Genomic DNA, 21,769 nt, shown 5'->3' with positions numbered 1-21,769 from the left:
TCTTTCTGTCTTTCTAAGGATGAAGAAGAGGAAGAGGAGTTCTTCAACCAGAGATATGCCAGGGGCAGGGATGGCTTGATCTCTGAGTAAGTTACTGATTAACAGTTTGCAAAGTCGAAGATTTATGATGCAACACCAAGAGCGTCCAACATCTCTTAAGTAAATCTTAGTGAACAAGTGTGGAGGTGTGATTCAGATCAATTCTTCTCTTGAGCAAATGGGAAATTTGAAATGGGGTGAATATTTGGCACGATTTATATTCATTTACTTCCTTTTTTTCAGCTGCTTTCTTGCAGCAGCTACACCCAGTGGAATCAATCTAAGGCTTACTTAAAATGTGGACACTGGGAAATGTATGCAGCTATTTCTGTTATTTCAGAGAAGATACTCTGTGAAAGAAATTTAATGTTTGGCCAATGAGATTGAATGAAGGCCAATGTTTAAAATGGTATGTCCCGCTGTTCCTTCAGCTGCATGGTGAATGTAAAACAGAAAGGCATGTCTATGACATTGATGACACAATGATGTATTTGCATTGAATGTCTGACTGAAAAGCATGACCCCAAGAAACTGCTTCTGCAATTTTGCCAAGATGAACTCTGTGACTGGTTGATTTCCTGCTCGCCTCAGTGACCTGGTGCCCCCCCACCCCCACCCCCACAGGTCTAATGATCCAGTAAGTCAAGTGGATGAGGCATTTTTCAGAGGTTGTTGGGAACAGTGAGGAGTCTCAGTGTGTCACTCTGGTGGAGGAGGGGGAAGGGGAGGGGGCACACTTTGGAGTGTGTCAGACTTTGGTCAAGCTTTCCTACTTAGTGTGATTTGTCTGATTTGTATCACCACTGGAGCTTTTGCTGCCGGGGGGAAAAAATAACTGCATGACACATCACTGATCTGGAGTGGCTGATCTGGCCTGTTAGAACATTACTCATTATTTTGCATATTTTGCACCGGAAATTGCACCATTAATTCCAAACTTTATAGCAAATATTTGCCAAAAAAAATTCATATTCTAACACGCCAGTGAATTTGTTGTTTCTTTTTTTATGTGGAAAAAGAACTTGCAGAAACTTGTTTGTAATTCATCACGTTGGTTTTTGCATAAACATAAACTAGAATAAACCAACAAGGAAACAATTCCTGCTCCCATCAGCAACATCAAGTCATCGTAACATTTCCACGAACTGTGATGCATTACCTGTTTCAAGTTGTTTTAAGCTTCTGTAAGTTGACTTTTATAAAATATTTAAATCCATAGCCGACTGCAGTAAGGTAATTGCAAAATCTGATGATTATAACGTATGCATTTGTCAGTGACATAAATCAGTGGTTATCAGTGAACATCTCTGAATCTCTGATAGTGGCTCCTTTTAAGTCTTTCACATCTCATGAGTGCTGTTTCACACTAAGTAAATCTGCCTAGACTTTCTAGCTGGACTCTAGTTGTGACACTGAATGTATCATTTGTCTGTTACATATTTGAATGTTAGTCTTGTATGTGTTACAGCTATCTAGATGCTGATATTAATGTGCATTACAGTGTTTTATTGGTCCCATCATGTTGTCTTGTTTTATGCCTGTTATGTGGCACTGACCAAAATGTTTAGTTTAAGGACACTGTGAAACAGACATTATTGACTTTTCTGCAAGATAACTTAATGATTTCAGACTGTATGCAGTCTGTCATTTTTATCCCCTGTATACGTTTTGTTCTGTGCCACAAAAAATGTTTGGTGTATGTTGTAAAACACTAATGTCTTGTTTTCAAATAATCACTCATTGATTACATGGACAACAAAAGAATCTGAACACCAGTAAGTATGATTGTATGCATCCCTGTCACACAGAATTCTTCTCTTTTTTCTTTTTTTCTTACTCAATTACTCAGATTATTTTTTTTTAGATTTTCCACTATGTTTAATCCTGCACTTCCCTTTTTTTGTTCTTGTGGATTATGTTTTTTTCCCTTTTTTTTTATCTGTTCTTACTTCCCTTCAGGTATTTTTAATTTTTTGGATGTATTTGCACTTTTTAGCTTGAAACATTTTGCTCATTTTTCCATAGGAATTTTTTTTGGTGTGTTACTGATCAAGTAACATTATAAATTCACAGAAAAGGTTTGGCCTTTTCTTGTTTCTTTTATTTTGTTTGTTTGAGTATAGTTTGATGTAACTGATATGCTGAATGAATGCTTGATATTTCTTATCATCTTTAGCTGAGGGTCTTTTGTTTCCTCATAGTGATGTGAAATATGTTGTGGTCTTTAGTGGCAGAAGAAGACCCTACCTATACAGGAAACGGGCGATCCACCGAGGCCGTCCAAACTTCCCAGAGGAGGCTGAGGCTGCAACAGGTGCAGCAGATGAGCAGCCTCTCAATGGCTCCAATGCCTTCGCCAATCGCCGTGAGAGAAGAAGAAAAGTCAACATGTCAGTCTGGGAGCAGAGAGCCAACCAGTTACGCAAGCGCCGCCAGATGGCAAGCAGGGAGGAGCTGTTTAGCAGCCCAACGGAGGACACTATTGAAACTCCCACTATCCCCCACCATGCCTCCACCCTCTCCCCAGAAGCCAGTCCAGCACACCTGCCTGAGTCTCCCATGTCTGTTGGGATGCCCCTCCCTGAACCCCCAATGTCCGTCTCCATCGCAATCCCTGAGCCCCCGGCGGCCGAGCCTCTGGTGAACCTGAGTGAGGACAAAACAGGGGGAGCTAACCACCGGACTACAGGCGGGGGCAGGCACAGGATCGCTCGCAAGTGCAGGCCCAGTCAGGGGCCTGATGAAGGGGCCCGACACAGACGGCATCGTCACCGTGATGCTCGAACTGAGGCCAAGAGCCTGGACTGCACTCAGGCACCGCATGAGGTGCCACCAGTAAGACGGTCACGTAGCCAGGAGAGGAAGATACTGGATGAGAAGGAAGAGAGGGACGACAGAGAGGAGAAACCAGAGGTAGAAGGAGGGTCAGCCCAAGAGGACTGTGGTACTTCCATTGTCAACCCATATGCAGAAGTTGGGGAAGACTGTAGAAGGTAAGAAGAAGAATTTAAATGTGCACAGAATAAGGAGTAGCTACTGCAGTGACCGATTAGTTTTAAAAATGTACACATGGCCGTGTGAGTTTTGTTTTTAAAAACAGACCACCCAAAACCAGCTAATGTAAGAAAACCGAGACCAGGACTCATGCTGGACACAAAGCAGCTACAATGAGATTAGAATGCAATGCAAAATGACTGCAGAGAGACACAAGAAGACCATAACACATAAAACCCCCCACGAATGGAAAACAACCAGTAACAGACACAAAATTATCTCCAAAAGAAACAAAGCAGCCACAAAGAGGCACAAAATGGCCCTAAAGGGGCAAAACACTGTGCGTTTTGTGTCTCTTTCAGTCTGCATTCTATACATTAACTAATTAGTGCTAAACATAAAGTACAGCCGAGGCTGATGGGAAGGTAATTAGTTTTGCAGGTGATAAGCCAAATTATTTACTAAAATTTTAATCGTTTGATGGCACTGGGAAAGACTGGGCTTCGCTGCTGTCATTACTGACAGTCGATCATGTGTGCAGGATTTTTGGAGGGAAAATTCTTTGTCATTTTTACCATTTTCTCTGCCAATTTAGAGCCAAAATTCCCGACCCCCCACAATGTGAGCAGCTGCTTGACGGCACCTGGTCAGAGCAAAGTGGGGGGGGGCACACGGAGCAGTATGAGCCCCTGTGCCAAACCATCCCGGTGGAGCCTGCGTTGGAGGCCACGGAATACACTGTGAGCACCATTGAAGCTGAGAACTGCCCACTCTCTATCAAACGTGACAAGTCCAACCTGGAGGGAAGCGTGGCCATCGAGATGTCTGCCAAACCGCTGCTGGAGCTCACACCTATGACAGGTAGGACGCTCCTTTATTGTGCATTATCAGTGGGATTTAGTGTCAGTATCACTCTGCATTGCAGTGTGCAGGTGTTTCTGACACCAGAGTGCCACACTTGGCCTTGTCTTTTGTTTCTTCATGAATCCATTGTACTGGTGACTCACATTATTTTGTCACAGCAGTTGTCATACAGCTAAAACAGTTTCCTTTTTTTCTCTTTTTAGTGAACAGTAAGGAATTGGAGGCATATCAGTCTGAGCTGGGAGAAAATGAGGAGGACACGGAGGAGGAGGAGCCTCCGATACCTCCCAAGCCTGTAGCTCCAGATAGCATGTTCATCTTTAAGGCATCTAACCCGTAAGACACCAAAATCCCAGATGATCAAATACATTGTCCTACTTTTTGTTCTTTTCAGTGTCATCTTGTTTTTGTTTTGTTTGTTTGTTTCTTTGTGATCATTAAACCAACAACTAACATCCTCCCCTGCACTGATCTGCAGCATCAGGAGGATCTGTCACTATGTTGTCACCCTGCGCTACTTTGAGATGACCATCCTCCTTGTGATCGTGGCGAGCAGCATTGCACTGGCCGCTGAGGACCCGGTGCGCACAAACTCAGACAGAAACAAGGTGAATTCCAAAATATGCATCACCTGTTTGTCATCTCACTCAAAATCGCATTTATAGAATATGAGCTTTTACAGACATTTATACTTAAAGAAGCAAAAATTTCAATTGCACTGAACAATTATTGTTATACTGTAAAATACCACATTGTCTAAGATCATTGATGAAGGTTTAGCTCACCGCAACTCTTTTAGGGTTGATCTCAAGTTGACATAACACTGTATCAACAACAATGTGTCGCGACACATTTGGTTTCACGCACATAAAAGGTGAGAATCTGCAGTTTCAGTCTGGGAAGTAGCAGAGCAGTTTGTTTTTTCACAACTCAGTATCACAGAACGTGTCAAGAGTACCCAAATAAATACTCAGTAGTAAAATCCACACTGTATTTTTCCAAAATATGCGGAAACAAAAGAAAGGGTTATTGTGTATTTTGTCAACTTGTCTTCCACTGACTCTACATCCCCCATACAGTTGCTTTATCCAAGCAGATGCGTGTAAAAGAAACCCTATAATGCTTTTTTTAACCAATATTTTCCAAATATGTAAATGTATGACTGCTCTAACAGAAGTATAGAAGGAAATCTTCCGAGTTTGACAATGAGAAGCATAATAACCAGCAGGTAGTAAGGTTTTTGCAACCAATGTGTTTTATGTGTTCCATTTCAGCTGTACCATCTAAATGTGTCCCCCTTTGCCTCTGTTTTTTAGGTCCTTCGTTATTTTGATTATGTCTTCACTGGAGTCTTCACCTTTGAAATGATCATTAAGGTAGGTAGCTCAAACTTGCGGTTTCTTCACTTTGAAAACATCAGTCACGCTTTTAATTCAACTTTTTCTCAGATTTACTGAAGGTATTAAATCGTGTCCGTGTGGGTTTGTGTTCGTCCTCCAGATGATAGACCAGGGTCTTATTCTGCACGATGGCTCTTATTTTCGAGACATGTGGAACATCCTGGACTTCATTGTGGTGGTGGGAGCTCTGATTGCCTTTGCTCTAACGTGAGTCACTATTGAGTGCTGCCTGCCGATGACTAGTGGGTGACTCACTGCAGCAAACCATTTTTTTTAGCATACAGTAAAGCGCTAAACTGCTTTCCCTCAAAGATGCTTTTTGCAGCTTTATAATAATAATAATAAAAAAAAACACATTCTGCTTCCTTGACAAAGGGCAGGGGGCTCAACATCTGTAAATATGATGTAACTCATACTGAACTGTCACCATGGTGCTGATGGATCTCTGTGTAACTGAGGGTCAACACATGGGCTGGGTCCGTCACAACAGATAACTAACTGAACCTTTTGTGCCTTTTGCTGTGCGTGTTGTTAGGGTACTGTAGTGTATGTGAATTTCTCTGTTGTGAATATAGCTGTGATTCTCTGAGCTTATCTCTCTTTATGCCTCCATTTTTTTTTTCTGTTATTCCTGTGGATTGTGTCACTGTTGGGGCTACCAGGAATGTGATGGGGTAAAAATTTCAGTCACAATAAATGTGAACGTCTTTCATACACCCTTTCATATTTTTCTTTTATTTAGATGTCTGAAACTCCTTTTCTTTTTGTGTTTTTATGTTGTTCAGTCTAATCTCACCAAGCTGCACAGCCTAATAGGTATCTGGGGTAAATCTTTTTGCTAATTACTGTAAAAAGTAATTTCTGCCTGGTCGTGAATGAGCTTCCCCTCAAATTGGAAATCTTGCTCATAAGGTGCCTAAGTTCACCTTTACGTTATTTGTTATGACTTTTATGGGGTAAACTCTGTTTTGGCAACTAAACACTAAAATGCAGCTGCTTAGTTAAACACAATACATTTGGGATGGGAATTTTTCAGCATTCAAGGACATAACATAATTTATAAGGGTCTGGACAGTAAAGAAAAAACAGAATAACAGCAATGTAAGCTATCCAAGTTAATCTATACATTTTAGTCAAATAAAGAAAATGTTGGCCTGCTGGGCTCTGTACACTCGGTGCAGGTGTGTCTTTCTTTGTATTTTTTCACTTAATGAACATTTGGCTGTTTTTCTTTTTCGCCATTTTAAATGTGTCCTGTGTGTTTTTTATGTGTACAGCCAGGTTCCTAATTACTGTGTTTCAATATTAACAGGAACAACAAAGGCCGAGACATCAAGACAATAAAGTCTCTTAGAGTTTTGAGAGTTCTGCGGCCTCTTAAAACCATCAAGAGACTTCCAAAACTCAAGGTACGATGAAAACTTCTATATGTGCTCTCCAGTATTTTGCTGCTGTTTCACAGAGCTGTGACAGATCTACCTCCTCCCCACAGGCTGTTTTTGACTGTGTGGTCACATCTCTGAAGAACGTCTTCAACATCCTCATTGTGTACCAGCTCTTTATGTTCATCTTTGCTGTTATCGCGGTGCAGCTCTTCAAGGGAAAGTTCTTCTATTGCACAGACAGCTCCATGAATTCAGAGAAGGAATGCCAGTAAGTAGATATCTGAGCCACTAAATGACTGTAACTTCGATTACATTTCACCTTTAAACAAGAGAGAGCTCTAGGGAGAATCTACATAGCTTACAATTAAAAGACTAGACTGGCCTGTCTGAAAGGAGGATAATGTTTACATGTGCAACCTACAGAGGCTACTACATCGACTACAGCAGAGACAAAAAGGAGGTGAAGAGGAGAGAGTGGAGAAGACATGAGTTTCATTATGACAATGTCTGCTGGGCCCTGCTCACACTTTTCACTGTCTCAACTGGAGAGGGTTGGCCTCAGTAAGTGTTTAAAATAATATGCACTCAATTCATGGGGTTTCTTTAATTCCATTTTTTGTTTTCGGATGAAGGAGTCTCAAGTGTCTTTTCTACTTGTAGGGTCTTACAGCACTCGACAGATGTAACTGAGGAGAACATGGGGCCTAGTCGGGGGAATCGAATGGAGATGTCAATTTTCTATGTGGTTTACTTTGTGGTGTTCCCATTCTTCTTCGTCAACATCTTCGTGGCTCTGATCATCATCACTTTCCAGGAGCAGGGAGACAAGATGATCCAGGAGTGCAGCCTGGAAAAGAACGAGGTTTGTAGCAGTGAAATCCACCCAGACATTCGAACACAGTGACACATTCACATAAGAATTGCATGATGGAGCTTGATGTGTCTGTTTTGTCATATTTCTCACCTTTAGAGGGCTTGTATCGACTTTGCCATCAGTGCCAAGCCAATGACCCGCTACATGCCTCAGAACAGACAAACCTTTCAGTATAGACTGTGGCACTTTGTGGCGTCGCCCTCATTTGAGTACACAGTGCTTGTCATGATCGCCCTGAACACCGTGGTGCTCATGATGAAGGTAAACATCAAAGCACTCCATAGGACAGTAGGGGAACACTGGATTGTATGTTTAACATAATTTATATGGTGCTAAAACTGACTAACTACTTTCAGTGAGTTAAAAGCTAGAGACATGAACACTATGAACTGTCTTCTGGGTGGTAATAAAGAACTATGACCCTGCACAAATTTGGTTTTATTTTCAGCACTCTGATCATCAACCATGTTATTATTATGTAACAATACCACTGTTATTCTTATATAATAGCACACTGACTCTGAGCAACACAATTGTTGCTTTGTGAAAATATGCTATATAAAAATGATCGGCATCATTGGCCTTCATGTTAAATGCCAACTATACTGCATATGTGTGCAGATTTTCTGGTTTTCTGGTACTTTTAAGGTTCCCCTTTTTCATAGCTTCTCATTGTATTTTTCATATTTGTACTCTTGCACTCTTGAGACTTTTGCTACGTTGTCTTTATATTTCTGCTCTTTCATATACATTTGGATTATTAATTGTTTTGCAATGTTTATAACCCAGGATGGGTTTGGTGGTTAACCACCGGACTGGGATCAAAGTGTTGTCTGTTCGATGTGCAGACGCCTCTCTTTTCAATGATACTGGTTTTCGGAAGGCCTGCTCTTGTATATGTGATGTGTGTATAATTACAACCCTTCAGTGATGTGGAAGCATGACATCTATATAAAGAAGTCTCATTGGGAGAGAAACACAAAAACAGTTAGATGATCATTGAGGTTTTAAACAAACCCTTAATGTTCAACGATTTCTCTCTCTTTTTTTTTTTTATTTTATGGTGAACATTAAAATTATTTTCCAGTCAGTTTTTACGATGCAATGAGGGATTATAACCATCATTTGGGTACATTCCTCTCAAAGCTGATTTCCAAATAACATGGTTAGTTTGTCTAGCATTTGTTTGCATCTTATTAGGAGTTACACACCCAGATCTCCACACTTAATGTGTCATTGGTTTTTCTCATTACAAATGGAAATTATGGCAAAAGCTAGTAAGAAGAACAGGTAACTTTGGGGTTTTTTGAAGAAACCATCCCATTTGAACCACGAGAGATGAAGACCAAATATTAAACTTTTCAGGAAAAAATACAACACAAAAGTCATTTCTCACTGCTCATGTTGAGTAAGCTATGACTCAACTCCTTAGGCCCGACTGATGCCAAGCTGAAAAAACACACTTTTCCTCACCAATATTTGGAACATCGAATTTTTATTTTTTTATTTTTTTATTTTTTATTTTTTATTTTTTTCACAGTTACAGCTCAATTCAGCAAATAACTGAACTGAAACAAAGGCTGATTCACTGTAATACAATCTCAAGCCTCCCTGAGAATGTTTTTATATCTGAATGAATAAAACCAACAGCTTTGTGGATGTACACACATTTAACATCCAAAGTAATAAATGAAAATGTAATGCATCCTACATATTATATAATATATAAAATATAATATTTTGACACACTTTAAAATGTATCCCTATGTGAGGGTCTTTAAAAGAGTTTGGAGCTAATGGTCAGGTATGACTCTGATGTGATCAGTGATCAATGATGTTTTTAACTTAGTGTTTTTCCTCTTCAGTACCACTCGGCCCCGACAGCATATGATACTGTCCTAAAACACCTGAACACAGCGTTCACGGTCCTCTTCTCCATGGAGTGTGTACTCAAGATTATGGCATTTGGTTTAGTGGTAAGTATTATTTTAAGAACGTGACTCAAAGAAGAGTCATTTCCATTCTAGATATCAAGATCAACTATTGTCTATATGGACTTTGTCTGTTTTGAAAAGTAAACAAATGTTTCTTTCCCATAGAACTACTTTCGAGACACTTGGAATATTTTTGATTTCATTACTGTACTTGGCAGCATCACAGAGATAATTGTGGATTTACAGGTAAGTCACTGCCAAGACAGCATTCTCTTTCACAATGTTGTGACCCTTAAACAGCCAGTTTTAAATGTAGCATTCTTTCGTTCCAAGTTTGTGCGAGTGATACGATCCCTGCCTCCAGACACAACTTAAGTCATGTTGTGATGAATTTCGCCATCTGTGTTTTACGTGCTCTCTCTCCCTTCTGTCTGCCACCCTCTTGCTCTCTCCAACCGTTTGTGTCTCTGTCCCAGTCGGTGAACACCATCAATATGAGTTTCCTGAAGCTTTTCCGAACAGCCAGGTTGATCAAATTGCTGCGACAGGGCTACACCATCCGAATCCTGCTCTGGACTTTTGTACAGTCGTTTAAGGTCAGACATATTCTAATCTAGTTCCCTTTATTTTTTCTAGCAATAAAACCAATAAAAATATTGGCCTTGATGCTGGTTTTTAACCACCTGTCTTTGTTGTCTTTTCTGCCACAGGCTCTTCCTTATGTCTGTCTGCTGATTGCTATGCTTTTCTTCATATATGCTATAATCGGAATGCAGGTATCCTTTCTCTTACAGTAACAACAATAAATAATAAAAGGTCACCGATCACACAACATAGACTGTCCATAGCTAAGTATCCATGGTTCATGTCCTGGATTCCTGAATTTGGAACTAGCTGCTTTGTTTAACAGTTTTTTTTGGTGTTTTTCAGGTGGACCTTGATTTTTATTTATTTATTTTATTATTATAATTTTTTTATGTTTAATTTTACAATGGAGGGACTGGAAGGACTAGCAACTGATTGCACAAATAGATTTTTCTTTCCCTGCTCTTGATCTGCAGGTGTTTGGAAACATTAAGCTGAACGACGAGAGTCACATCAATCAGCACAACAACTTTAAGACATTTCTCAGTGCCCTGATGCTTCTGTTCAGGTGAACTTATCAACAAATATGTTCATAGCCTCATTAAAATTTAAGTTAATGTTTGTTTAGTTATGGTTAGTTTTTGTTTGTGTTTAAATCACCAGGAGTGCGACAGGAGAGTCCTGGCAAGAGATCATGCTGTCTTGTTTATCGGGTCAGGAGTGTGAGCCAGATCCCTCCATTGCCCCCTTCACCATGTCTCCAGACCACGAGGGAGGCTGTGGGACCGACTTTGCTTACTGCTACTTTGTCTCGTTCATCTTCTTCAGCTCATTCCTGGTCAGTGCTTTGATGCTCTCACTCTTTCTTTGTTGTCTTGCATGCTTCTTTCCTTCTCACGTTCTCTTGTGATGATCTTGTTTAGATGCTAAATCTGTTCGTGGCTGTGATCATGGATAACTTTGAGTACCTGACCAGAGATTCTTCGATCCTCGGTCCCCATCACCTGGACGAATTTGTCCGCATCTGGGGGGAATATGATCGTTTGGCATGGTGAGAAGTGAATGTATTACTGATGCATTTTTACATCTTGTTTGATTTAGTTTGAAGCAGACTTCGTCAACAGTCCTGTTGTGTCTATATCCAGCAGAGGGCAGCTTATGGGCTGCCCTCTGCTGGATACACCTTAAATTCCAGTGCATTGAGTGGATTTGCTCAGCCAAGTTGTTTTTCATCAAGTCCAAAGGACATGCAAAAAATTACTGGGCTAAAATTAATTGTTTATAGTAAAGATAAATATTTTCATGTTTCAAATTACAAACAAAAAGTGCTGAAGTCTGAGATGGGATCTTGTCATTTGTCTTCATCAGTATTAGTGATAAAATGGGTACCCTTTTTAACTTTACACTTCTATTTCTTCCTGAAGTGGTCGCATCCACTACACGGCCATGTACGAGATGTTGACACACATGTCGCCGCCCCTGGGCCTGGGTAAAAAATGTCCGGCTAAGATCGCCTACAAGGTACTAAAAACATGATGACATTCCTAACTGCATATTTTAAATCAATTTTATACTGTATACTAGAGAAAAGAGCTATACAAATGATAAAAGTGATAAAGGTGCATTGATGGGAACATCAGATCAGGGGTAATAAAACTGAATTTAAAACTTTTAAATCTCAAAAAATGATTGCCATAATTATTTACTGAAGCTGTTCATTTTAAAATCAGCTGATGATGGTCACAAAAAATGAATCCATGAAACCAGATGGGTTTTCCATGTCTATGTACTGACTCAAGTTTGAAATGTTGTTCAGCTATTATTCAACTCATCAAAATAAACCAAATATCTACTTAATGTTGTGTTAACAGCAGTGACTAACTGTAGGTCTGTAGGTCTGCAGCTCTCTCCTCCGTGGTCATTTTCAAACATTGAATGTGTGTTATGCTGGTATCAGTTGTAACAATTATTTTTGTGTGAATTTGTGTGTCGAATAAATAAAGTACAACGGCGAGTGTCGTTGGACTGCGATCAAAAACTGATCAACATTAAAAAAAAAAAAAAAAACCTGTTGATCCGGGATATTGTCAGATAGTCCGCCTATCAACAGAATGAGAGTAACACAGCTTTCCCTCTCAGCCAAACTAACATCACTAACCAATCAGCAGGGGTGGACAGTAACAAAGTTTACTTGAGTACTGTTGTTAAGTACAGTTTTTGAGTATCCGTACTTTACTTGAGTATTATGTTGGGGGGATACTTTTACTTTCACTTCACTACATTTGAAGGACAAATATTGTACTTTTTACTACCTTTCTATTGATGCTCTCGTTTCCTGCTACTTTTGTGCTAGTCTAACATTACTGCTTCATTGTTTTTAATTGTAATTGTTTTTGTAACACACACACCTCTGTGCGTGTTCCAGGTAAGAATATGGCCATGAAGTATAGTCCTCATCCTACCTGGATTATTTCTCCATAACGATCGGCTCATTCTTCATTATACATCGTGGCCGTATTATTACCTGGAACACACATTAGCTTGTATCCAGAGTTTGGATGTCTTCTGTGGACATCACTTACAACACGGTCCAACTCCTCATCAGTCACAGCTGAATACAGGTCTGACTTTCTGCACACACACAAAAAAAAACATTAATAAATGTGTTGTGTCAGAAGCGGTTGAGTACCCCCCCCCCCCCCCCCCCCCCCATGGCAGGACCTCTCCTCTCTGTTTCCTCTGTGATGGAGCTACCGAACTCAGCTGTTTCTGCCAAAGATAACTTTTTGTGTCGGGCTTTTTCTTATTCTCTTTTCTTTTCTGATCACCGGACTGATGCTGACTGGACATTTTCCTACCAACTTCAGACAACAGAAATCAGCCAAGCATAGTAACAGTAACCAAGGGGGGCGGGGCTTAGCGAAGGCTCAGTGGCCAAACCATTTGTTTGGGGGGGGTCAAACATTGATGGGTGAATTTGACAGATAAAACAAATTCATGTAGCACTGCAACAGGACCAAGAAATAATTAAATAGTTAAATAATTATAGATTTTTGTTTACATTTGATAAACTGGTGCATTAACTTCTGTCCCTGTTCCCTCCATAAATAAGTCATCTCAGTGGGTGATTCCTTCTGTTTTTTCTGGTCCATATTATCTGGTCTAGTCTCGGTCCCATTTCTGGTCCTGTCTCTGGAGGGGTGCAGTCACCGGTGTAGTCTGGTCTTGTTCAGTTTAGGTCCTGGGGGGAGCACCGTATCTTGCATTAGCCCAGTCCATTACTCTTAACCAATTAAACCAGTCGTGTTAGGCTGCCCGCACCAGAAATCGAACTGGTCTGGCCTTGTTTACCATCTGAATACTATCTGCTTTTCTTTGCTGTAGCCCAGTCACTCTTCACCAATTGACCATCTCATGACCCACTTATTTCGGTCGGCAGAGCTAACCACTCTGCCACCGTGCTGCTCAAGATTAAACGCAGAAAAAAATCGGCATCCTCCATCTGTATTCTTCCTTTGCATTCCGAACTGGGAAACAGAAATATTATATATTTTTTATTTTATGAAAAATATGATAGATATCTACTTTATTTATCCTGAGGGGAAACAGCTGGTTAATATTCACACAGCTCCACTTTAGGGGCTCAGACTCCGGGTCTTCTGTCCTCAGTCTCTCATTCACTTGACCCATGGCTGCTGCAGTGTGACCAGTCTGACCATTCCCCTTTAAGGAGGTGGCCTTGTGGGTAATGTGTGACGTAGTCAGCACGTAACCATGTTGTGTTGTGTTGTGTGTACCCTTGCAGAGAAGCGTGTTTGTCCCTCTCTCCGTTAATGGTGTGAGAAGTAGCGCCAGCAGTAGCCGCTGTAAGCTTTATAGTCAGTGTGATGAAACTCATAAAAATACTGAACTAAAGAGCTGAATAAAGCCGGTCCATGTGTTCACCTCCTCTTGTGTGTGTGCTAGTTACCATGGTTACCAGAGTCTACGAGCCAAGCTAAGGTGAAACGGACTTATTTTGATAGCTAGCTACACTAGCATAAGCTGAGCTAGCTAAAGTGCAGAGCCGCGACTCTAACTCACTGATTCTCGCCTCCATTTCTGCCATTTTCCTGCATCTATGACAAGAAGTACAATCATAAAAGGAGGCAGAGGAGGAACTGGACATTGAGCACACAGGACAGTCTATTCATTAAGGTGACTAGCAGAGGCAGCAACACAAGGTAACACAACACAACCAGCAGAGACCAGACCCCCTGTTTATTGTGTCCATATAAAATATGTTTTGTACAGACGAGAGACTAGACAAGACCCCCCCCTCCCCAGAAAGTCCGGGAGAACTTGGAATTCTCGGTTCCAAGTTTTCATGAACGCAGCATCCAAGCTGGCTTTTTTTCCATCAAAGTCACTTGGAGATGATGGAGACTAAGTTTATGAAGCCAGGGGAAGACGTCCTAACAACAGACAAAGGACTTAAAATAGGTGGATAGAAGAGAGGGGCAGAGAACAAGCCTTTTGGTTATTTATTTCCTATTTTGTATTTGGAATAAGAATTAAATCGTTTACTATTGCACCCCCGGATAAACTTTCAGGCTTTTTTCTTACTTTTAGCCCTGAATGAATCAATCCCCCTGTCTTCCTCTGTCCTGCCTTTGTCTCCTTTAGAGGTTGGTGTTGATGAACATGCCTGTGGACGAGGACATGACTGTCCACTTCACCTCCACTCTGATGTCACTCATCCGCACAGCTTTGGAGATCAAAATCGCACGAGGTCAGGGGGAATGTGAATATGGCAGTCAGGAGTGCAACTAATAACCATTGCCGTTATTGAATCATCTCTAGCTCAGTTTCCCTAAGTCCCAGATGACATCTTCAACAAATTTTTTGACAGTCAGTCCTCAAAAAATAAACGTTTTAACATATTCTACTTGCTAAAGTGGCTTAATGTGTTTTTGCCACAGGCGGTGAAGACCGTGTTGCTTTGGATACTGAACTCCAAAAAGAGATCAGCATCATTTGGCCTTATCTGCCCCAGAAGACGTTGGACCTACTGGTACCCATCAACAAAGGTTTGGCTCTAACTATAGTAGAAATACTCAATTTAACACAGAGACAAGTGTTAGTGGTTAATGTAGTGTGTCTGTCCTCACAGATACAGACATGACTGTGGGGAAGATCTACGCTTCAATGATGATAATGGACTATTTCAAACAGAACAAGGCCAAGAAGCTAAGGCAACAACTTGAAGCTCAGGTAAGTTCATGATGAACTTCCTCATGCCGTCTTTAGTTGGAATTTAGTTTTTTTCTCTCTCTACTGGCAATTAAATTGGTGACCCAGTTCTGTGATTATATAGTCAAAGAAGTTTTCGGCAAACTTCAATCAGATCCATGATAATTTCTTCATACAGTACTGTAGCATTCATTTAAAGAACCACCTGAGCAAGCATATGGAGAAGCCAAACAAACTTTAAACTGTTAGCTTGAGCTGGAAGTTATCTCATCTAAAGGGAAAAAAGAGGCGAAACGAAAGCTAAAACTAAAATAATCTGGACAAAAAACAAAAAAAAATCATCGAGCCAACAAGAATGATGTTCCTTCTTGTCTTTTCTTTAGCGTACATTGTTTTGAAATACAACAGTGTACATTGGTGTACAGTGTAGACTGGAACAGAGTACGTCATCCAGTCTTACTCCATAATTAAATGTTGTACCTTTCAAATTCTTAAATGTCACTTGAATAACTTGAAAATGAAATAGGTGGAAAATCCTCTGACTTGTTTTGTCTCTTATTTCAGAAGAGTAACTTGATGTTCAAGCGCCTGGATGCCTCTACCCTCCCAGAGGACATCCTCTCCAACACCGCGCCACTGCCAACAATGGCTCACAGTGCTGGTTCAGCCCTGTGAGTCTGCAAAATGTGTGCAAAGCTGTGTACTCGGGTGCGTCTCTGTCTGTATTTGCTCACTGTTTTTCTCTGTGCTGACACAGGACCAGGGGAGGCTTCGTGGCTTTGAGCCCTATCTCACCCCAGGAACTGTTTTTGCAGCCCATGAGCTCCGACACTGATGCAAATCAACAGCAGAATCCGGTAAGAAAGAGGCCTAACAGTGTCTTACAACATCACAGTCATGTATTAAAATAGTGGTTCCCAACCGTTTTCTGTACAACCCTATGAAACAAAGAATTGTTAACTTTCAATCTGTTGTCACAACCTGCTTTATCTAGGGGGCAGCTAGGCAGAGATATATAAAGAACCTCCCTCCTAGTTATTGACACCCACACTTTAAAAAACCAGAACCAGACCCAATCACTGCTGTTGGTTAAAATACAATTAACACAAAGTACAGATCAAAGAAAACAAGGAAACAGATTTTTCAGTACGTATTTAATATTAGAAGACTCTCATCCAAATTGGGCCAGAAATCCCATTTTCATTTCTAAAGGAAAGGCTTTTTATATTATATTTAAAAATTAGCAACTCTCAAAAATTTACTATTTTGAATCATATTTACTTCTTTTGCCTTTTTGGGAACCACTGACTTGGATTTTCTTCTCAGGTTTTCTCTGTGAAAATGTATAACCTACATCATTAATTTACGCATTTAATTGTACAAAATGGTACTAACATGTTTCAGCTCGTGACTGACTTTTTTTCTCAGTGCCTTGCAGAGCACGGCATCGCTGACTCACTGTGCTCCTGTCTTGGTCATGTTTTAGTCCAATTGAGGTCAAAATAGCTGAGGCAGATTGGCAAATGCTGATGTTTTGCTGTGCATACTGTCTGGTTTTCCTGGTATAAACTGCCTGCTAGATGAATGATACATAATGACTCTCAAGTAGCAACACATTAGTATGCAGAGGAATGTTTGCAGCCTCTGGACAGATGTTGACTGGCTCTGTTTGTGTAGCTAGTGAGATCTGAATATGCATGACTACATGTCTTTCCAAGCTGAAATATAGATACCATCTTTCCCTGTGAACTGTTCTGTTTTTTGTCTGTTCCTGGTCTTTTTTTTCACCCGTCGCCTTCTCATCCAAAACCTCACTCTGTTTCACTTCTCTTTTGAAGTCAGTTTCCTTGTTGCTGGTTGTTGATCTGTCTGTTTTTTGGCTTGAATGGCTTCTCTTGGATGGCGATGGTGATGGCTATGATAGATGGCCCTCAGTGATGAAATGGCTTGTCTGCCCTCCACTCACCTGAACTAGTCCTCGAGCAGTCCTGGCGGGGACGAGCCTGATTGGTGCTCTGCCTCTCCTTGCCCTCCTCTCTTGTTTCTGTACTCACCTAGGTGGGCGAGTGCAGTAGGGGGATTGAAGCCCCACTGGAGCTTCCGCTAGGGAGGGGCCTGTGTGTGCGGGCCTCTTCCATGCCTCGTCTGGCTGTAGATTTGCAGGTACACACATCTTTCATGACACGGCCTCTGTGATGGATCTCGAGGACTTCAGTGGCTGCATGGGCTTTAATGCCAAAGTGACTTGATCTTTGTGTGCACAAGAGGACAGACGTTTAAATGAGAGGTTTGGTTTGTCTTTTGCCCCTCTGGGACTCTGATTAAGGCTTAGTGACTTTTTACATCGGGGTCTGATCCTTGAATACTTGAACTGCCTTCTTACCTCAATTTTTTTTGTCTCCAGAAGGACTTAAATGTATTAAGTAAAGCATGATAAAGATGTGGTAAACACACTGGTCCACTTAATTTTAGATTAAATAATCTCAATTTAACTAGAGTACATAATTTTTTTTTCTTTATGTATGTGCCCTGTGCTTGCATGTTTGTCTGTGTTTTCACATACAAGCAGACAGAGGTTGCAAGCAGCTCCATGAAGCGTTCCGTGTCCACTGTTGGGGATCAGCAGGTGAACGGGCTCTGGCAAGAGGAGAAAAGTCCTGAGCGAGTGTATCGACCTCGTCACAAAAGCTACAAGGCTGCTGGTAACTCCAGGTCACACTGTACATCTGCCACCACTGATGGCTGGTTTCACAAATAAACTCTTTACTATTGTGTCTCCCTTTATTCTGACATTTTGTGTCCTTCTGTTTTTTGAATGTTTGTCCACTAGTTTCACGGTCTGAGCACTGGCAGCAGGGTGACAGGGAGCGCGGTCGATCCAAGGAACGCTGTCATCTCCTGTCTCCAGACACATCTCGTTGTAATTCAGAGGAAAGAAGCTTGCAGCCTTCCCGATCCTCCAGTGTAGACAGAGAACACCCCCAAGATAAACAGGTAGGCCAGACTCCAGATCACCAAGCAACTGATTCAAAAAACTGGTCAACAACAAAGCTGTGCCAAAACTGAACAATAACTGTGGCTGAAAAACACTCTGACACCTGGAGAATTAAAGAGGATGGAGTAAATTTACCTGCCAGGTAGCCTTTCTTTACACATGTGATGTGTCTATTGTGTGTTGTGTATGCTGCTGTCATCCTGCACAGGCTACCAGACAAGCTTCTATTTCTTGCATTGTGGGCCAGCATTGGAGAAAACAGCTGACTATGTAGAATAAGGAAAGGTAGAAAATATCTGTAGCATGCTTCCAACGGCAAACTTAAGATGGATTTAAATTAAAATTAAAATGTATAAATATAAATCAAAATCAGAAAATCAGAACACAGCAACTCAGGTGACAATCAATAGATCGATTCGTACTTAGCCGCAGGAGGTCCTCATGGAGTAGATGATTGCTTAGATTTGTATTCATAAATGTGCATATTATTAATATTTGTTCAAACCTGTTGAGCATTCGCACTGACATAGTACTAGTGCATTGAACATATGTGTTCTTTCGTTGTGGAGGTGAGAGGATGACATATTGCAGTCTGAGTGTCTCCTGTTCTTTTTTTTTTTTTCCTGTCTTCAGGGCAACAGCTCAGACAGTCCAGTGCCATCCACCTCAGAGTCCAGCACCCCAAGCGGCCGACGGCCATTATCACAAACCCCAACCCGATCTCGCCCTCACATCTCCTACTCCCCACTTGTGTGTCGCACACAAGCCTCTGCCTGTGAAGATGAGGATGAGCAAGGCAGCCCAGAGACCATAAGGCGGAGCAAGCCCATCTGGGAGACGGAAGAGGGGGTTGCAGCAGAGAGGCGGAGTGAAGCACACCGACAACCGTCCCCACCTCGGCGCTACCCCTCAGAGCCATTCCTGGCTTCACAAGATGATGACCACAGTCCAGACCCTTCTGGTCCTATGGAGACGTTGACCTTTGAAGCGGCTGTGGCCTGCAGCCTGGGGCGTGCAAACACCATTAGCTCAGGCCGCCCACGCTTGCGAACTGGCTGGCAGGTCCCCAATGGACACTTTAGGAAGCGTCTGGCGCAGACGGTCTCAGCTGCAGGCTGTGATACTCTCAGTGACACAGAGGAGGACGACAGGTGCTAGGGACAAGAGGCGCAGCATGAAAGAAAACTGGGAGTCCCAGTGAGGTATTAGAGGAAGACTCTGTAAAACAGTAGAGAGAAGGTCAATGTGACACTTTTTGCATCAGTGCTTTGAGGCCATGAGCCTTCTGGATGTTTGGTAAAATGTGAACCCAATATGGCAAAGAACAATACTTCCTGAAACTGTAGTTGCCAATTCACACAGAACACTGAAAAATATATAAGGTCTATTTCCTGACTTGTACTTGACGATAGAGAGTAATAATCCACCTCAAGAAGTCACGGGATACGGAAAATACATGAAATCAATAAATCAAATTAAGTCATTTGTGTCAATATAAGGTATTTTCATTTCTGAAGATGTTTCTAAATGATTCAGTGTTGCTATAAATGGTATTTTATCTGTGGGGTGTGTGAATATGTAACTACATTTTCCTATAAATTAATTGTTTTGTAAATACATTGTGGTCATCATACTATTACCATTTATTAGACCAGATCAATACAACAAGCCGTCATGGAGACCCGATCTGATACTTCACCAGACAATGTGGATACTAATATGTAACACTCAATAATGCTGGATTTTTTTACAGTATGAATGACTGTGTAAGGGGGAAAACTGCCTGATTTTCTCCAACATTCTTTTTGGTATTGAACATAATAAGTTGAGATATGAATACAGTTATATAATAATATAGAAAAGATGCTTATTTGTTACTTCATCCTGGTCACCAAGCCTCCTTGAATTGCTCAGACCTTTAAATTTTCTTAATTATCCTCCAAAACAGTCTGCTGCTTTTATTTTTTACCAGTCTACTTTTAAAGGAGAAATTTCCAACAGTTACATTTCAAATTTGATTTGGAGAATTGCTGGGCATGTAATTTTATCACAACCTTTCTTCAACTTTCATCATATTTATTCCTTGTGAATATTGTACGAACCACTACAGACAATGACTGTAGAAACACTGTAGTCAGACCATGACACATTTTGCTTCATAAATAAACATTACTCTATGACAAATAATGTACAGAGAAATTATGCTGTTTGTAACATTTAGAGAAAAAAGATAACAATATGAGCTGATGAGCTTTAACGGTAAAGGAATCTTTGAAAATGTTCATTTTAAGGTTTGTGTATGTTTTATTTGCCTAAAGATGGCCAATTCAGTGAAACTCACTTAACCAAAAACACTGAGATTTGTATCATAAATTCCTGGAATGCAAATTTTGTGGGTTTTTATGTGTACAATAGCTGTATATACAAATAAAGGTGTCCCCAAGTTGCAGCTGTTAATGAATATCTTTATTTCATAAAGCATGGTAAAACATGTTTTAAAGATGTACATGTACATGTACAGATACAGGAAACTGAAATTTCTGGTCTATGTCAGTACATAGATGTTGACCATTTCTTCTTCCAGTGTCTGATCTTTTGCGGGCTTACAATAGTTGATTAACAATTATAAACATTGGTATTATTGGTGAAAATCACTTTAGCCTACACTTATTCAACATAATTGCAACAGCAGACTGTTGAAATGGATTACCGTGGGCTGATCCCAGCAGATGGACTGAAGGAACTAACAGTTATTTTGATGGCATTAGAAGCCACTGCTGATGCAGCGCAGAAAATTGGAGCCAAGATAGACTTGGCATTAGACATCTACGACACCTACAAGGGTGCCAACAGACTGCTAGGAAGTGAGAAGATTACTTTAGTTGTCTATGGAGATGGGCAAATGACCATGAAGGTTAAAACCAGAAAATAATTATTCAGAGTGAGAGTCAAAACACACAGAGGTACAGGGGGAGTGTGTGAACTTGTTTAATATGGCCTCAATGAATTGTGCAATGCCATAAAATCTGGGCATTTGAGGAAATTTGCTTTAAAAATGTGAGCATGGTCATAGCCTACATAAGAAACACATTTTACTTGGCAGCTGCAGTAATGAAAAGATTATCAAAAACATCACCCAAACATGTTCTTTCACCATGCAATCGTGCAATGTACAGAATAAAATCCCAACCTGCAAAGTAACAAATAACTCCAACTGGAGACAGTGAAAAATTATAAACAAGTTGTATTTGAATGTGTTTGAATAATTCAGGCAGTCCTTTATTATCTTATTTATATATACACACATATGTATATATATATGTTCTTAAAACCAATATTAGTGTTTATACATTCCTATTTTATGTCTTTAAAGGGGGCGGGACTTGGCACTGATTTTACGTAGCTGAAGCGATCCAATCACTGGCGCATAACCCCCCCCTCTGACGTCATATCCAACGGACCGATAA

At 40.8% G+C, this 21,769-nt stretch overlaps 1 protein-coding gene across 1 annotated transcript in view; it reads left to right on the top strand.

Annotated features, from left to right (window-relative positions):
* The window catches only part of LOC115057948 (voltage-dependent R-type calcium channel subunit alpha-1E-like), a 46,090-nt gene extending 25,331 nt beyond the window's left edge, over nt 1–20,759 (top strand). Inside the window, exons 19-46 of the mRNA XM_029525209.1 lie at nt 19–86; nt 2,268–3,032; nt 3,629–3,894; nt 4,101–4,233; nt 4,376–4,505; nt 5,214–5,273; nt 5,398–5,504; nt 6,610–6,706; nt 6,790–6,950; nt 7,106–7,243; nt 7,343–7,544; nt 7,653–7,817; nt 9,422–9,532; nt 9,656–9,736; nt 9,967–10,086; nt 10,201–10,266; nt 10,552–10,643; nt 10,739–10,913; nt 10,999–11,126; nt 11,500–11,596; nt 14,741–14,846; nt 15,037–15,144; nt 15,228–15,328; nt 15,872–15,978; nt 16,065–16,164; nt 17,874–18,009; nt 18,138–18,301; nt 18,936–20,759. Of these exons, the coding sequence (XP_029381069.1) occupies nt 19–86; nt 2,268–3,032; nt 3,629–3,894; nt 4,101–4,233; nt 4,376–4,505; nt 5,214–5,273; nt 5,398–5,504; nt 6,610–6,706; nt 6,790–6,950; nt 7,106–7,243; nt 7,343–7,544; nt 7,653–7,817; nt 9,422–9,532; nt 9,656–9,736; nt 9,967–10,086; nt 10,201–10,266; nt 10,552–10,643; nt 10,739–10,913; nt 10,999–11,126; nt 11,500–11,596; nt 14,741–14,846; nt 15,037–15,144; nt 15,228–15,328; nt 15,872–15,978; nt 16,065–16,164; nt 17,874–18,009; nt 18,138–18,301; nt 18,936–19,460 (4,509 nt within the window). The 3' untranslated portion in view covers nt 19,461–20,759. The remainder of the gene's footprint in view (nt 1–18; nt 87–2,267; nt 3,033–3,628; nt 3,895–4,100; nt 4,234–4,375; nt 4,506–5,213; nt 5,274–5,397; nt 5,505–6,609; nt 6,707–6,789; nt 6,951–7,105; nt 7,244–7,342; nt 7,545–7,652; nt 7,818–9,421; nt 9,533–9,655; nt 9,737–9,966; nt 10,087–10,200; nt 10,267–10,551; nt 10,644–10,738; nt 10,914–10,998; nt 11,127–11,499; nt 11,597–14,740; nt 14,847–15,036; nt 15,145–15,227; nt 15,329–15,871; nt 15,979–16,064; nt 16,165–17,873; nt 18,010–18,137; nt 18,302–18,935) is intronic.
* The last annotated feature ends 1,010 nt before the right edge of the window (nt 20,760–21,769 follow it).

Source organism: Echeneis naucrates, chromosome 17 (genome assembly GCF_900963305.1).
Source record: "Echeneis naucrates chromosome 17, fEcheNa1.1, whole genome shotgun sequence".
NCBI lineage: Eukaryota > Metazoa > Chordata > Actinopteri > Carangiformes > Echeneidae > Echeneis > Echeneis naucrates.
This window is presented reverse-complemented; position numbering and strand designations above follow the sequence as displayed.